The following is a 17,213-nucleotide window of genomic DNA, read 5'->3' as shown; positions in this document are numbered from 1 at the left end:
ATACTCAGTTTGGCTTTTCTTTCCGAACACCAAACTATGAGCCCCTGGACGAACGGGTGAAGAGGAAAACCCAGTCCGCGGAGGAAATGGGGAAGAAAAACAACCCTCTCATGGGGCCTGGGGGTGGGGATGAGTTGCCCCGCATCTGGGAGCCGGTGCGCGATGTCGTTAGACAAGTATCCGGCCTTCCTCAGATTTTTGATTTGTCCCTCCATGACGGAGGAGGCCATCCATCTACCTCCCGCTCCTGACATGGTTGGAGAAGGTTGAGGTGGGAAGTGCGGGCTTGGGCGCTGGAGCTCGAGCGCGCAGGGACGGATTAGCAGAGGAGGAAGAGGGCGTGAATGGAAAGGGCGGATTCTTATCCCCTTATATGGGCGGCCAAAACTACGAGCCCCCACCGGCCTAATAAAACTCGCTTATCCCCCAAGCGCCACGGTTAATGGCGCGGTTGGGTTACCCACACCCGTATTGATGAGAATCCCGGAATAAGGGGACATGATCTCTGCTTTGACAAGACGTGCCAAGGAAACCGCCTCGCTAAGCGCGCTAAGGTGGAAAAATAAAATAAATAAAGAGCCTGGCTGTGGCATGATGTCGCGCCACGGAATATGTCAGCAGATCCGATTAATACAAATATTATTCTCTCTACGAAGGAATGTGGAACTTATTTTGCAGAGCCGGACACTACCCTGGTGCTCAACATCTTCTATGAAATATTCGGAGGAGGAACCCGCCTTGCAATGCCGAAGACAACTTGCGCGCTGGACTCGTCGTCATTGAAGCCTGGTTCAGGGGCTACTGAGGGAGTCCTGGATTAGGGGGTGTCCGGATGGCCGGACTAAGACCTTTGGCCGGACTCCCGGACTACGAAGATACAAGATTGAAGACTCCGTCCCATGTCCGGATGGGACTTTCCTTGGCGTGGAAGGCAAGCTTGGCGATACGATATGAAGATCTCCTCCCATTGTAACCGACTCTGTGTAACTCTAGCCCTCTCCGGTGTCTATATAAACCGGAGAGTTTTAGTCCATAGGACGAACAACAATCATACCATAGGCTAGATTTTAGGGTTTAGCCACTCCGATCTCGTGGTAGATCTACTCTTGTACTACCCATATCATCAATATTAATCAAGCAGGAGTAGGGTTTTACCTCCATCGAGAGGGCCCGAACCTGGGTAAAAACATCGTGTCCCTTGTCTCCTGTTACCATCCGCCTAGACGCACAGTTCGGGACCCCCTACCCGAGATCCGCCGGTTTTGACACCGACAACAACATTTTGGAAATGAACTTAGGGTTACTGATCAAATCAACATCCACTAAATTGGACATCCTAAAATCCATAAACAACAGACACTATTGGATGTCCTAAAAATCAACATCCATAACACTAACAGAAGGAAAAAAGCGGGTGGGAAAATCCATAGTAGAACTGACCACGCTTATACACCACGAAAACCTATCGACACCAACTAGCCGACCGATTACGCACAAAATTGAACCAAAATTCACAACCATCTACAACTGGAACTAGTAAGCGACCTAATCTAACCTAATTGGAACAACAACCGATCGGATTAGGATGGTCCGAGCACCAAAAATCAACAGCGGAACATGCCGGCGGAGAAACAACAAAAGAGAGGGGGTGGGGAATGCGCTCCTCAATGCCGATTCAGAATCTAGAAGCCGACCTAAACTAACCTAATCCAACCTAATGGGAACAAAAACCGGCTGGATTCGGAGGCTCCGTACACCAAAAATCGACGGCGGAACGGCGGGAACACACTGGCGGAGCAAAACAGGAAGACAAAGGGGGTGGGGAAATGCATTCCTCACCGCAGATTCGGACGCCGTCCGCCGCGAACAGGACCACACCACCACCAGCAACCATCGCGGACGAGGGAGAATGGAGAGAGAGAGAGTAGAATCGAATGGACAGAGCAGCGCGAGAGGGGGGAAGAAGTAATGCGTGCGAAGGGGAAGACGGGGGAGTGGAGAATGTGGACATTGGGCGAGAGGGACGGTTCCGGCGAGGCCCGCTTGTCATCTGTCATAAAACCTGTAACGACTATCGCCACGCGCGCTTCGCTCGGAACGGACTACGCGCTTCGTCGGATTAGAATCAAACGGCAACACGATTGTGCGGATCTGACGCAAACCATCAGTCGACTGGTCGTTAGATTTATTGAATTTGAAAAACAAATTGAGCACCAGCATACAACATGTGTCATAGGCGTTTTTTTTTCTTATTTTCCAAAATAACCTAAATGTGGTCTCGGCTATTTTATCTCTTTGTTACAGTCAACCAAAAGGACTCCTCTAGAACGAAAACACCGATCCCTCCCCGTCTCCCCTCCTCTCTTCGTGAGCCTCGACTCGTGTCTCCTCTCCTTCCACAGAGAGAGGGAGCACCACCGCCGCACGGCCCGCGTGACCTAGACCCCGCCCTCCGCCGCCGTATTGATTCGGCTGCGCTGCTGGGAGCTATGGCGGGCGGCTCTAGGGGCGGCTTCCCCGCCTGGATGACCGCCGCCGCGGCGCGCATCGACCTCTCCGGCGGCGCCGCCGCCACGTCCGGCTCACAGCCTCCCCAACCTGGGCCTCCGGCCGCGGTGGTGGCCGACCAGGAGCTCGGGATGGCCGAGCGTGCCCTCTCCGCCGCAAGCGCCGCCTTCATCTCCGCCATCATCGTTAACCCTCTCGACGTCGCCAAGGTACGGGCTCTCCCAGTTTGTCCATTATCCGGGGGTATCCTTTTCGTGTGATTCGTGGTGGCTAATAGGTCGTGGTTTTCGTCTCCCGGTGCAGACGAGGTTGCAGGCGCAGGCCGCGGGGGTGCCTTACTACCAAGCACCCCAGATGGCGGCGCTCGGCCCGGATGCGGTAAGCAATCCGACCCCTTCTTAGTGCGTGCCGCGTGCTGGAGGCTTGTGTTTCGTTTTTGCTGCCACCAGTTTGAAGTGTGGATGATACAATCGGTTCTGGAAGAAAGGGGGATCACATCGTCTGTGTAAGCCTTCATCATTTGTAGATTAGGTTAGTGCGCTATCGCTGTGGGATCTAATGTGTCAGTTCATCTGGTCCAGTGTGTATATTGATAGTTGTATCTTCATGTAGGAGATTGCTTCTTTGGGCCAAAAAATAAGCTTACCTCAGAACTTGGTTTTATTAAATTTCGTCCTTGGCTAGAACTTCTGGTAATATTTCTTGCGGATTAAGTTTGCTACTGGAATCGCTTCGCCAACTATGCATTTCATTAGCCGTCGGAAATTCTATACATCTGCTTATTTCTCTTGTTTGTTTGTTCAACAAGCAGTGATGATAATTTCCATTAGCACCCCCCCCCCCCCCCCCCCCCCTAAAAAAAGTGGTATTTGGGGTGGGTCGCCTTAGCCATGTCTCTGTTTGGGAATGAACTGCGGGGGACGGGAATACATATAGCATTCACTATATCATTATGCTAGAAAAACGACCGGATAAGCTGTACCAGCACTACAGGCTGGCAGGAGAGGTTATGATAATTTTGACAGGTGATTTAATCTCTACTAATAAGCAACTAGAGTTGGGATGTGAACAATGTTGCAGATACTAGGAATGGTAGCCAAGATGATAATTCTCAATAATGGTGCAGATTTGATCCTTCCGTAGGTAGATACTAGCAAAAGAGCCTGTGCGTTGCAACGGGAGAGAAAATAACACACACGCTCATAAACCAATAACCATTACTCAAGACCCTAATAGGTCGACGTCATTTATTTTCATATGGCATCATATTTATGTTGCCAACGGTGGCCTCAGTGCCCACACAACGAAAACGCGTTTGAATGTGGTTAGACCTAACGCATCTCTCTCTCGCGCGCGCACGCACAGTCGCTCGGAATAAGACGAGAAATATGTTATTTTTCCACGCGAAGTTTTTTCAAATTCGGATCGTCGCTGGTACGAACCCCCCCCCCCCGGCCGTGCACTATATATAGATTAAGTTTGCACCAAAAAATATTTTAGAAATATTTAACAGCTGAAAATAACACCACATTTAGATTTTACATATTTTTCTAATCAAATTTCATATATAACATATTAAAATCGGATTTACGGTTTAAAAGATATGGATAATTTTATTTTAGATAAACTGCGGATTGATTAACTAAAGAGTTGGGGGGGGGGGTTTCTGTTAAAATAAAAAAAGATTCAGCTGACTTAAATATGGACGGCGGGTTGATTACCTGAAACGTCAGGGGGTTTTCTGAGAAATAGCAAAAAACGATTCGGTTGTCACTTAAACGTGTACTGCGGGTTAATTTACAGAAAACAGAGGTTTTTTTTGCAAAAAGTGTGTGACGGACGACCAGAAACACTCCGTGCTTTATTATTATATTAGGGAAAGAAAAGCATGTTGGTTTAGTCACCTTGTTGCTGATTTTGTTTGCAATTGGCAAACTCTGTTATTTCTAATTATACATGCATTTTCAAATCTACTGTAGTGTTTCTTGGAATGTAATCTGGAGTGGGGTTGTGCATAGGAAGAAAATGGGCATTAGAAATCTCTTGAAACTGCGATCATATTCCAGAACCAAAGTTATTCACGTTTACATAACACGATTTTTTCATTTATTTAATGCTTACTCATGTTAATGGTCTGAATGAACTCAGCAGTTCCATTGTTCTAGGTTAGCCATCAAACAAATAACCTATTTATTTCTTGTGCTTACTAGAGGAATGCTGCTTATGCCTTCTTTCCAGATACTGTCTGAGTTGCGATGCTCTCCATCATGCACACGTGGTATCATTTTGGGAAGCGAACCTATTTGCCCACCCGATTGCTTTCAGTACAAGGGAACAGTTGATGTATTCTTGAAAGTTGTTAGACAGGTAATGCAGCGCAAATGCCGTCAAAAGTTTCTTGTGTTTGTACTAACATCCTGTGGATACTGATAGTTGATATATTTGCTAATCGCTTGTTTCAGGAAGGATTTGGTAGATTATGGAGAGGTACAAATGCTGGCTTGGCATTAGCTATACCAACTGTGAGTCTCTTGCTCTGTCATACTACATTTTGTTGTGCCTTGTGTTGCGTTATTATTAAAAAAAAGAACTTCTGTGAAATCTGTATAATCATGTTAGTACCTCCAACCTCTCGAGTATGTGTGGAGTAGGCAATAGCTTGCGCTTCTCCATGTCATTTGCACCTATTTTTCAAGAACAAGGTGTTTTTACAGGTTTGCTGATACATGTATAACTCATCTTAATAGAAGAAGCCATATATGAAACTGTTATTAATCTGCATATGTAAATAATAGTTTGTATGAGCAAATAATTCTATATCCTAAACAACGTAAACACTGTCATTTTTGTCTTCTGACCTCAGACATACTGTCTGTTAAGTAAGGCAGATATCATCTAGCCTGCACATATTTGTTGATCGTTTTCAAGGCGTCCATAAGGCGGCGCTCGAGTGGTAATGTGCCCTGAAACTTTTTCCGCCTTAAGCGCTTAAGCATACATTAGGCGGTAAGGCGGGGGTTGACCGCCTTTGGACGCCTTGATTTACTCTTAGTTTCTCATATCTTAGTGAATGTATAACACACCCTAAACGAATCTTGTCCATGATCATGTTTTTGATCCCAAACAGGTTGGAATATATTTGCCTTGCTATGACATATTCCGCAACAAGATTGAAGATTTTACAAGAAGCAATGCTCCTGGGTTGACACCATATGCCCCACTAGTAGCAGGATCAGTTGCACGCTCGCTCGCATGCATTGCTTGTTCCCCAATTGAATTGGCAAGGACACGGATGCAGGTAAATATCCAGTTAGTATATTTCATTTCATGTCAGATAAATAATCTTGAGGACAGTTTAGTTTGCACAATTTTAGGGGCCCATGTAATAATCTTGCTCGTTTTATAGAAAGTATCAAATATTGGTGTGTTCCCGGGTGAGCAGTAATAAACTAAAAATAGTAAAACAATTTAAAAGTCACACCCCTATATTTTTTACAACGAACATGTTTGTGTCTTCTAACCGCGTGCAAATTTTTGTGAAGAGACGACATGTTTTGATCTGGGCAGAAGAACATCTGTTTTGAATATTCAATCAAGTAATTATTTATGTTAACAGGCGTATAAGGAATTTCAGCCTGGAGTAAAGCCTCCTGGAATGTGGAAAACATTGCTTGGTGTTCTTTCACCACATGCAAGTTCAAGTCAGAATGGTATGTTGGTATAGTTCGTTCTCATTTTGTATTAGCATACTGGTTTATGTTTAACATCATAGTATCAATCATGTTCTTCAATTTTAAATTTGTTAATTTCCAGTTGGCGCTTCTGTTTTCCTCATTCCAACAACCTGAACTCTTTATTTTTGAGGCAAGAAATTGTTCTGATTGATGAATTAATTAATGCTGAAGCAGTGCAAAACTATCGTGTTCTATGGACGGGTGTGGGGGCACAGCTTGCTCGGGATGTTCCATTCTCTGCTATATGCTGGTCAACGCTGGAGCCGGTAAGTCCATGTTGTTCATGTTTAAGATATGCTAAACCATTTAACAGTTACTTTGGTATACATCTTATCTTGTTGAGGTTACCATGCAGATTCGAAGAAAGCTGCTTGGTCTTGTTGCAGAGGATGGTGATGCGGCTAGTGTGTTGGGAGCGAACTTTGCTGCTGGCTTTGTAGCAGGTAGTCTTGCTGCTGGTGTTACATGCCCTCTTGATGTTGCCAAGACAAGGAGACAGATAGAGGTTTGTGAATTTCATATTTTCTGTATTCTGTTTTCTGTACTATTCTGGAAATAGTCATGAGTGCTTCAGGTTTGCTCCACAAACCATGACCCCCATGAAGCACCATTTCATTTTACCTGCCATCAATTTCATACATATGTTCCATTTATTCATTGCCTTGCTTTAAATTTGCGTATGTTTTTCCATTTCAGAAGGATGCCCAGAAGGCAATGAGAATGACCACGAGGCAAACATTAGTTGATATATTGAGGTATGTCTTCCACATACTGTGAAGTTTTAAGAACAAGTAAAAATTTACATTTCTGCTTTGGTAGCCAACACGCAACCTACAATTGTCAACTGGGCTTGTATGTTAGGCCCTGTTTGTTTCATAAGTCCTAGGACTTTTTTAAGTCCCAACTTATAAGTCACAAGTCCCTACCTGTTTGTTTACAGGGACTTATAAGTCCCGAGTCCCTACCTGTTTGTTTACAGGGACTTATAAGTCCATGTTGCACCGCTGCAACGAGGCTCAGGAGAGGGCCTCTCCGGCGATTGGAGGCACCGCTGCAACGAACCAAGGCAGAACGAACCGAGGCGGGGCGGCGAACCGAGGCAGAACGAACCGAGGCGGGGTGGCGACGGGGCGAGAGGCGGGGCGGCGGCGGGCGGCGACGGGGCGAGAGGCGGGGCGGCGGCGGGGCGGCGACGGGGCGAGAGGCGGGGCGGCGACGGGGCGAGAGGCGGGGCGGCGAACGGAGCGAGAGGCGGGGCGGCGGCGGCGATTGGACCGAGAGGCAGGCGGCGTGCGGGGAACGAGCCTGGAGTGACGCGGGGTAGGTCCGGCCCGGGATAAGTCCCAATAAGCTCCTCCCTGAGAGTCTTATTTGATAAGTCCCAAATCACCACAATAAGTCCCAATAAGTCCCTTGTGTTTGGTTTAGGTGGGACTTATAGGGACTTTTTTAAGTCCCTAAACCAATAAGTCCCTGGAAACAAACACCCTCTTAATTAGAGCTGTGATTTAGTCAGCTGTTTGAGTTGGGCTTGGGCTAGCTTGCTGGGTCAGGCAACATGGGTCAGTCAGAGCATAATATAAAAGCATTCCTGTATTTCTACTGAACTTTGACAGAGAAGCAATAACAATTTCCACTTGAAAAACCAACCAGGTCTCATAAACTTAACAGTCGTCAGTGCCCTCTAGTTCACATAAGGAGCTCTTCTGGACACTGCTTTCCCCAGAATGGTACATGAAACACTAATTATTGGAATATATTTACAAAACCTAACAAATTCATATTGTGAAAATATTTTTCTAGAAAAATCTTCACATATCATGCTATGTATCTAGTGTAAATAATCAAATAAATATCCATAGCCGTGGCCTGTGTACATATACGCTGCATTAGGCACATCATATGTACTAATGCACTAGCTTTCCAAAATACACATCTGGAAGTCTTGAAAATATCTGGAAAAAGAAAGAGTCAGACACAATGCACTTCTATCATGCTGCATGACTTTTAATCCAAATCCATCATAGCATGATGTGGGGAAAAAGACAATTCAAACTGTGAACAACACTAATTTCAAATGTGCAATGGATAGTACCATGCTTGTATAATTCATTTGTCAGATTTGCCCTTTTTTGCGTCTTGAAGTGTGATGGAATTTGGATTCAAAGATTTTGAGACATGGCGGATGTATGTTGTGCCAATTTTGTCAGATTTTGTTTAGAATTTTTCGTTACATACAAATGATTAATCAACACCCCCTGGCCACCTCTTAATTTTTGTTGAAGCTCCTCTTCTGGGAGACCCATAGCCTTGCAAAGGGTTTAGGGTCAGTTAGCTGGTTATCTTCATGATCCAATTTGCCGTGTACAAAATCATGGCTTGCTTATTTATGATATATCCCTTGAATCCTTGAACGGAAATGAAGTGGATTGGATCAAGTTTCATGACTGCTCTTGATTTTTTTATCCAAAATTTTGGTGCAATGTCCTGTTGCAGCCTTTTCTTGTTTGCCTTTCCAAGTCATTAACCTAGGGAGGTCTTGGCTGGGGAAGCTTTGTTCATTGAAACTTTGTAGCTGTAGTCATAGAATTATCCTTCACAATATGTAATTCACTCGCTGATCAGTCCACTCTGATTTATTTTATCCTGCTAGGTCTGAGGGTCCAAAAGGCTTGTTCACTGGTGTTGGTCCACGCGTCGCTCGTGCTGGACCATCAGTTGGTATTGTCATTTCCTTTTACGAGGTCGTCAAGTATGCTCTTCACCAAAGGAACATGTCATGACCAGGATTTTGTCCGGAAGATAAAACCACCACCTTCTTTTGTAGTAACATGTGACATTCCCCAGATCCGTCTTAGTTTATGCCAGCCACTCAGCTTTGGGCAGGGTAAGGTGTGGTAAAGGCTCAAATTAGAGGATCAAAGTGAGCAGCAATCAGCATTATTTTTCCTGGACGAGGTCCAGTTGTCTCCTGGTAATAATGTTAAAGGCTTTCAGTTTTGCCGCGGAGTGAGCTCCAGTTTTGTCAGAGGGGAATGGACCATATAACATTGATTAACTTACGTAGGAAGATGAATGTAGTGTAAGATGTAGCATTGACGATGATCAATAATACATTGTGCTTTTGTACACTTAAAACTACAGAATAATTTTGTTCTCCCTTGTCTCAAATGCTGATGGATTCCCCTAAATTGGTTGCAAGAAAAATGTTAGCTGGTTTCCTAATTTCAGCAGCGGTGTACTGTGCTACTTATGCTGGCAAAAGTTAAAATCCATGACATCAGTCTTGATATTAAGCAAGTGGACATGCTACATGCCCACCTTCAAAAGATCGTCAAGGAGAAAAGATGTTCAGGATCTAAAGCTTTGGGGCCTGTTTAGTTATCTGCAGCAACTCCAATCAGGCCCGCTGGGTGCAGTCTTTTTTGTTTTCTGGCTGTTTGGTTAGCACTGTTGGCCTGCATGACACGATGCTTAAAGCACCTCTATACCCGGCTCTAGCACCTACTTATATACCTGGCTCTGGAGGACGGCATTCCCTATTCGGCGCTGCAGGCGCCAGTTATAGCTCATTTTGCAGACTGGCGCCTGCAGCGCTCGGAGCTGGGCCGGCCCATCTAAGATTTTTTGTTTTTCAAAACGAAAAAGAAGTATGTAGTGCGACTCGAACCAGCGACTTCCTCCCGCGAGCTACAATGCACCAACCACCCCACCACCAGACCTCACATGACAAAATTCATTTTTCCATTCATTTCATCTTTCCTCTTTTCTTTCCTTCTTCTTTTTCTTCTTTTTTATTCTTCCTGGTTCGCATACTTTTTTATTAAAATGGACGAACTTTTTCAACTTTTGTGAACTTATTTTCAAATTTGATGAACTAATTTTCAATTTTGATGAACTTTTTGTAAAGTTGATGAACTTTTTTACAAATTTGATGAATGTTTTTTTCAATTTTGATTAACTTTTTCAAAACCGTGATTTTTTTTTTCATTTTTGATGAACTTTTTTCAAAATCGGTGAACTTTCTTCAAAATCACCGAACTTTTTTCAAAATCGGTGAACTATTTCCCAAATTTGATGAACTATTTTCAAAATCGATGAAATTTTTGTTGAAAATCTGTGAACTTTTTTCAAAATCGATGAACTTTTTTTCAAATTTGTGTAATTTTTTTCAAAAAGTCATCTACTTTATCCTAAATTTTCTGACCTTTTTTCAAATTCGTGATTTTTTTCTCAAATTCACGATTTACTTCAGTTTGTACGCACCTTTTTCAGTTTTATGAACTTTCTTAAAATTCACGTTTTTAATATGGTGCATTCATTTTTTTATCATAAAATAATACGCATAATAGGCTGGGTATAAAATAAGGTTTGTTTGTCCTAAAAAAGAATAACTAAGGAAGTATGGCCTAGTGGCTGTGTTCGGAGGTTTGGCTACAAGCGGTGCGTGTTTGAATCCCGGGTCTAGTTTTGCTATCCGCGCTCTTCACTACGTTTCCTGGGCCGGCCCACTACGCTAGGCGTTCGAGCGCCCGTACCGCTAGCCAGCGCCTGCAGCGCCGAACAGGAACTCCCCTAGAGGACAGCTCGAAGAAAAAACCTGGCTCTGAAGGACCCAGAGTTCCCAGCGAAACAGGCCCGGGATGCAAAGAAGCCCTCTGGCGATGCTTCCATGCGAGCATGTGCACATTTTTTGCTATCCGCACTCTTCACTACGTTTCCTGGGCCGGCCCACTACGCCAGGCGTGCGAGCGCCCGTATCCCTAGCCAGCGCCTGCAGCGCCGAATAGGAGCTCCCTTGGAGGACCGCTCGAAGAAAAAACCTGGCTCTGAAGGACCCAGAGTTCCCAGCGAAACAGGCCCGGGATGCAAAGAAGCCCTCTGGCGATGCCTCCATGCGAGCATGTGCACCTGGGTGTTTGCCTAAAAAAGCATGAGTATAAGTGGGTTTTCACTTGTTCCACTGAAATCACTCCTTAATCTTCCTCTGTTTTACACAACGGTGCTTCTCAAAATATGCTCAATGTTAGGACCCCGATCATAAGTCACACCGATCTAGCATGTAACACATCATATCACTTTGCAACCTCACGTACAGTATTCTCACGGGTGCCACCTTACCTGGCCCGGGACCGTTTGCGCCTTTTGGCTCACATATATGATAGTGTCGCTAGCATCTAGTATATGACAAAGAACCCGGGCTGACGTGACTAGTCGTGGACCCAAAACGGCGCTAACTTATAGGAATAGACATACATGACCCAACAACGAACGTGTCGATCAACAACGTATGAACCCAAGTCGTAGCAAACTACATGGACTTAAAGGAACAACGCGTGACATTTCCCCGAAGGGACAGACACGAGAACAAAGAAGGACACATGCCAGTCAACCTAAGTGTTCCGGAGCAGTAGCAAGCTACCATGGCTCAGTGGAAGCACCAGAAAACATTTCCCGATAAGAGAGGCTACCAAGGATGAACAACTAGGTTGTCAGATTCCACACATATCAAACATTTCAAATCATATACACAATATGCTCGATATGTGCAAATACAACATGGCATCACAACATAACTCTATGACTCAAAGTATTTATTTATTAGGCTCTGAGGAGCCAAGTATTACAAGCATGGATCTCATGACTCAACATTGAGAGCATACAAGCCAAAGACACAAGCGGAAGCTTAACATGTCTGGGTACAGACATCTACAAATGAAAAAGGCCGAGAAGCCTGACTATCTATCAGATCCTGTCGAGGGCACAAGATCGTAGCTGAGGTAACAAGCTAAATGTCGAAGTCCACGCAGAACTACTAGCGAAACTGAAGTCTCTCTGCAAAAAATATAAATTAAGCAAACGTGAGTATAAATGTACCCAACAAGACTTACATCAGAACTAACTACATAAGCAACGTTATCAACAAAGGGAAGGTGGGGTTTAACTGCAGCAAGCCAGCTTTGACTCGGTGGCTATCCTAAAATACGACTGCAAGTAACTCTTTTGAGGTGGCGCATACGAGTCCACATATTCACCATATCAATACACCACTATGGACCCGCTCCCATCTTCCTACGAGAACACCATCCATATCACTCACGCTTATCTTGCATATTTTAGAGTATCCACTTTCACTTGTCTATGAACTGTATAGGCAACCCAGAGGTCCTTTACCGCGGACACGGCTATTCGAATAGATGATGTTAACCCTGCAGGGGTGTACTTCTTCACACACGCTCTCACCACTTATCACCGTTTACACGACATGTACTCGGCAACCTTCAAGCGGAAGCCCAACGAGCGTGTCGGCCACGGCCTACCTAAACACTCAAGTCTCTAGTCCAGGTTTATCGCCTATTCAGGTTCCATCCGCAGGGAGTCCGGCCGAGGTTTCCACATACGGCCCCGAACGATGTGTACAGGGTTCCGCGACACCAAACGGGCGCCTGACATACCCGACCACGTGCCTACCGCATCACAACCCATCCCTCGGGTCAGCGCTGCGCACGGCTTCTAGCATACTACAAACACCAGAAACTACTTGCAACTCCTGGACAGAGGACAAGGGTGGTTAAGAAGCCGAGAGGGTCCATTGGTTTCGGGCCCAACGCGTGGTAGTAGCTGTTCATGGATCACAAACACATAACTCAGTTTCCGAGGACGGCTTCAATGAGACTGTTGGGGAACATAGTAATTTCAAAAAATTTCATACGCACATGCAAGATCATGGTGATGCATAGCAACAAGAGGGGAGAGTGTCATCCACGTACCCTCATAGACCGTAAGCGGAAGCGTTATGACAACGCGGTTGATGTAGTCGTATGTCTTCATGATCGACCGATCCTAGTACCGAACGTATGGCACCTCCGCGATATGCACACGTTCAGCTCGGTGACGTCCCACGAACTCAGGATCCAGTAGAGCTTCAAGGGAGAGTTCCGTCAGCACGACGGCGTGATGACGGTGTTGATGAAGCTATCGACGCAGGACCTCTCCTAAGCACCTATATGATATGACCGAGGTGGATTATGGTGGAGGGGGGCACCGCACACGGTTAAAGATCAATGATCAACTTGTGTGTCTTGGGGTGCCCCCTGCCCCCGTATATAAAGGAGCTAGGGGGGAGGCGGTCGGCCATGAGGAGGGCGCGCCAAGGGGGGAGTCCTACTCCCACCGGGAGTAGGACTCCTCCTTTCCTAGTAGGAGTAGGAGAAGAGGGGAGGAGGAAAGAGAGGGGAAGGAAAGGGGGGCGCCGCCCCCTCCTTGTCCAATTCGGACTAGAGGGGGAGGGGGCACGCGACCCTGCCTTGTCCGCTCCTCCTCTTCTCAACTAAGGCCCAATAGGCCCATTACACTCCCCGGGGGGTTCTGGTAACCCCCCGGTACTCCGGTATATGCCCGAACTTACCCGGAACACTTCCGAAGTCCAAACATACTCATCCAATATATCGATCTTTATGTCTCGACCATTTCGAGACTCCTCGTCATGTCCGTGATCATATCCGAGACTCCAAACTACCTTCGGTACATCAAAACACATAAACTCATAATACCGATCGTCACCGAACGTTAAGCGTGCGGACCCTACGGGTTCGAGAACTATGTAGACATGACCGAGACACGTCTCCGGTCAATAACCAATAGCGGAACCTGGATGCTCATATTGGCTCCTACATATTCTACGAAGATCTTTATCAGTCAAACCGCATAACAACATACGTTGTTCCCTTTGTCATTGGTATGTTACTTTCCCGAGATTTGATCGTCGGTATCTCAATACCTAGTTCAATCTCGTTACCGGCAAGTCTCTTTACTCATTCTGTAATGCATCATCCCACAACTAACTCATTAGTCACATTGCTTGCAAGTCTTATAGTGATGTGCATTACCGAGAGGGACCAGAGATACCTCTCCGACAATCGGAGTGACAAATCCTAATCTCGATCTATGCCAACTCAATAATTACCATCAGAGACACCTATAGAGAACCTTCATAATCACCCAGTTACGTTGTGATGTTTGGTAGCACACAAAGTGTTCCTCTGGTATTCGGGAGTTGCATAATCTCATAGTCATAGGAACATGTATAAGTCATGAAGAAAGCAATAGCAATATACTAAACGATCAAGTGCTAAGCTAACGGAATGGGTCAAGTCAATCACATCATTCTTCTAATGATGTGATCCCGTTTATCAAATGACAACTCATGTCTATGGTTAGGAACCCTTAACCAACTTTGATTAACGAGCTAGTCAAGTAGAGGTATACTAGTGACACTATATTGTCTATGTATTCACACATGTATTATGTTCCCGGTTAATACAATTCTAACATGAATAATAAACATTTATCATGAAATAAGGAAATAAATAATAACTTTATTATTGCCTCTAGGGCATATTTCCTTCAGTCTCCCACTTGCACTAGAGTCAATAATCTAGATTACACAGTAATGATTCTAACACCCATGGAGTCTTGGTGTTGATCATGTTTTGCTCGTGAGAGAGGCTTAGTGAACGGGTCTGCAACATTCAGATCCGTATGTATCTTGCAAATCTCTATGTCTCCCACCTGGACTTGGTCACGGATGGAATTGAAGCGTCTCTTGATGTGCTTGGTTCTCTTGTGAAATTTGGATTCCTTTGCCAAGGCAATTGCACCAATATTGTCACAAAAGATTTTCATTGGAACCGATGCACTAGGTATGACACCTAGATCGGATATGAACTCCTTCATCCAGACTCCTTCATTTGCTGCTTCCGAAGCAGCTATGTACTCCGCTTCACACGTAGATCCCGCCACAAGCTTTGTTTAGAACTGCATCAACTAACAGAGGTTTGCGATTTAGAATCGTCCGGATCAGTGTCAAAGCTTGCACCTACGTCACCATTTATGACAAGCTCTTTGTCACCTCCATAAACGAGAAACATATCCTTAGTCCTTTTCAGGTATTTCAGGATGTTCTTGACCGCTGTCCAGTGATCCACTCCTGGATTACTTTGGTACCTCCCTGCTAAACTAATAGCAAGACACACATTAGGTCTGGTACACAACATTGCATACATGATAGAGCCTATGACTGAAGCATTGGGAACATTTTTAATTTTCTCTCTATCTTTTGCAGTGGTCGGGCATTGAGTCTGACTCAACTTCACACCTTGTAACATAGGCAAGAACCCTTTCTTTGCTTGATCCATTTTGAACTTTTTCAAAAATTTATCATGGTATGTGCTTTGTGAAAGTCCAATTAAGTGTCTTGATCTATCTCTATAGATCTTGATGCCCAATATGTAAGCAGCTTCACCGAGGTCTTTCATTGAAAAACTCTTATTCAAGTATCCTTTTATGCTATCCAGAAATTCTATATCATTTCCAGTCAACAATATGTCATCCACATATAGTATTAGAAATGCTACAGAGCTCCCACTCACTTTCTTGTAAATACAGGCTTCTCCAAAAGTCTGTATAAAACCATATGCTTTGATCACACTATCAAAACGTTTATTCCAACTCCAAGAAGCTTGCACTAGTCCATAAATGGATCGCTGGAGCTTGCACACTTTGTTAGCACCTTTTGGATCGACAAAACCTTCTGGTTGCATCACATACAACTCTTCTTCTTGAAATCCATTCAGGAATGCATTTTTGACATCCATTTGCCAAATTCCATAATCATAAAATGCGGCAATTGCTAACATGATTCGGACAGACTTTAAGCATCGCTATGGGTGAGAAAGTCTCATCGTAGTCAACCCCTTGAACTTGTCGAAAACCTTTCGCAACAAGTCGAGCTTTGTAGACAGTAACATTACCGTCAACGTCAGTCTTCTTCTTGAAGATCCATTTATTCTCGATGGCTTGCCGATCATCGGGCAAGTCAAACAAAGTTCACACTTTGTTCTCATACATGGATCCCATCTCAGATTTCATGGCCTCAAGCCATTTTGCGGAATCTGGGCTCATCATCGTTCCTCATAGTTCGTAGGTTCGCCATGGTCAAGTAACATGACCTCCAAAATAGGATTACCGTACCACTTTGGTGCGGATCTTATTTTGTTTGACCTACGAGGTTTGGTAGTAACTTGATCTGAAGTTTCTTGATCAATATCATTAGCTTCCTCACTAATTGGTGTAGGTGTCACAGGAACCGGTTTCTGTGATGAACTACTTTCCAATAAGGGAGCAGGTATAGTTACCTCATCAAGTTCTACTTTCCTCCCACTCACTTCTTTCGAGAGAAACTCCTTCTCTAGAAAGAATCCATTCTTAGCAACGAATGTTTTGCCTTCGGATTTGTGATAGAAGGTGTACCCAACAGTCTCCTTTGGGTATCCTATGAAGACACATTTCTCTGATTTTGGTTCGAGCTTATCAGGTTGAAGCTTTTTCACATAAGCATCGCAGCCCCAAACTTTAAGAAATGACAACTTTGGTTTCTTGCCAAACCACAGTTCATAAGGCATCGTCTCAACGGATTTAGATGGTGCCCTAACGATAGCGGTAAATCAGTAAGAGACATCATAGATCGCACCATATCTAGTAAAGTACGATTACAACGTTTAGACACACCATTACGCTGTGGTGTTCTGGGTGGCGTGAGTTGTGAAACTATTCCGCATTGTTTCAAATGTAGACCAAACTCGTAACTCAAATATTCTCCTCCACGATCAGATCCTAGAAACTTTATTTTCTTGTTATGATGATTTTCCACTTCACTCTGAAGTTCTTTGAACTTTTCAAATGTTTCAGACTTATGTTTCATTAAGTAGATATACCCATATCTGCTCAAATCATCTGTGAAGGTGAGAAAATAATGATACCCGCCGCGAGCCTCAATATTTATTGGACCACATACATCAGTATGTATGATTTCCAATAAATCTATTGCTCGCTCCATTGTTCCGGAGAACGGCGTTTTAGTCATCTTGCCCATGAGGCATGGTTCGCAAGTACCAAGTGATTCCAGAAGTC

At 44.6% G+C, this 17,213-nt stretch overlaps 1 protein-coding gene and 1 long non-coding RNA gene across 3 annotated transcripts; both read left to right on the top strand.

Annotated features, from left to right (window-relative positions):
- The first annotated feature begins 2,327 nt into the window (after window positions 1-2,327).
- LOC123157319 (mitochondrial carrier protein MTM1) lies at window positions 2,328-9,399 on the top strand. Of its 2 annotated transcripts, none has more exons than XM_044575575.1 (10): window positions 2,328-2,717; window positions 2,812-2,886; window positions 4,747-4,875; window positions 4,971-5,030; window positions 5,636-5,806; window positions 6,125-6,218; window positions 6,417-6,508; window positions 6,598-6,747; window positions 6,939-6,997; window positions 8,896-9,399. In XM_044575575.1, the coding sequence occupies exons 1-10, from the start codon at window positions 2,490-2,492 to the stop codon at window positions 9,023-9,025; spliced, it is 1,188 nt and encodes a 395-aa protein (XP_044431510.1). In that variant the 5' UTR covers window positions 2,328-2,489; the 3' UTR covers window positions 9,026-9,399. The 2 variants fall into 2 exon arrangements, with proteins under 2 accessions (XP_044431510.1, XP_044431509.1); XM_044575574.1 differs by having other exon boundaries at window positions 6,414-6,508.
- On the top strand, window positions 2,894-3,355 carry LOC123157321 (uncharacterized). Its single transcript, XR_006478949.1, has 2 exons — window positions 2,894-3,039; window positions 3,121-3,355. It is a non-coding gene; the product is annotated as an uncharacterized lncRNA (long non-coding RNA).
- Window positions 9,400-17,213: the final 7,814 nt, after the last annotated feature.

The sequence above is a fragment of the Triticum aestivum genome, chromosome 7B (assembly GCF_018294505.1).
Source record: "Triticum aestivum cultivar Chinese Spring chromosome 7B, IWGSC CS RefSeq v2.1, whole genome shotgun sequence".
In the NCBI taxonomy this organism is placed as follows: Eukaryota; Viridiplantae; Streptophyta; class Magnoliopsida; order Poales; family Poaceae; genus Triticum; species Triticum aestivum.
The sequence above is the reverse complement of the archived record's forward strand: the minus strand, read 5'-3'. Positions and strand labels throughout refer to the sequence as shown.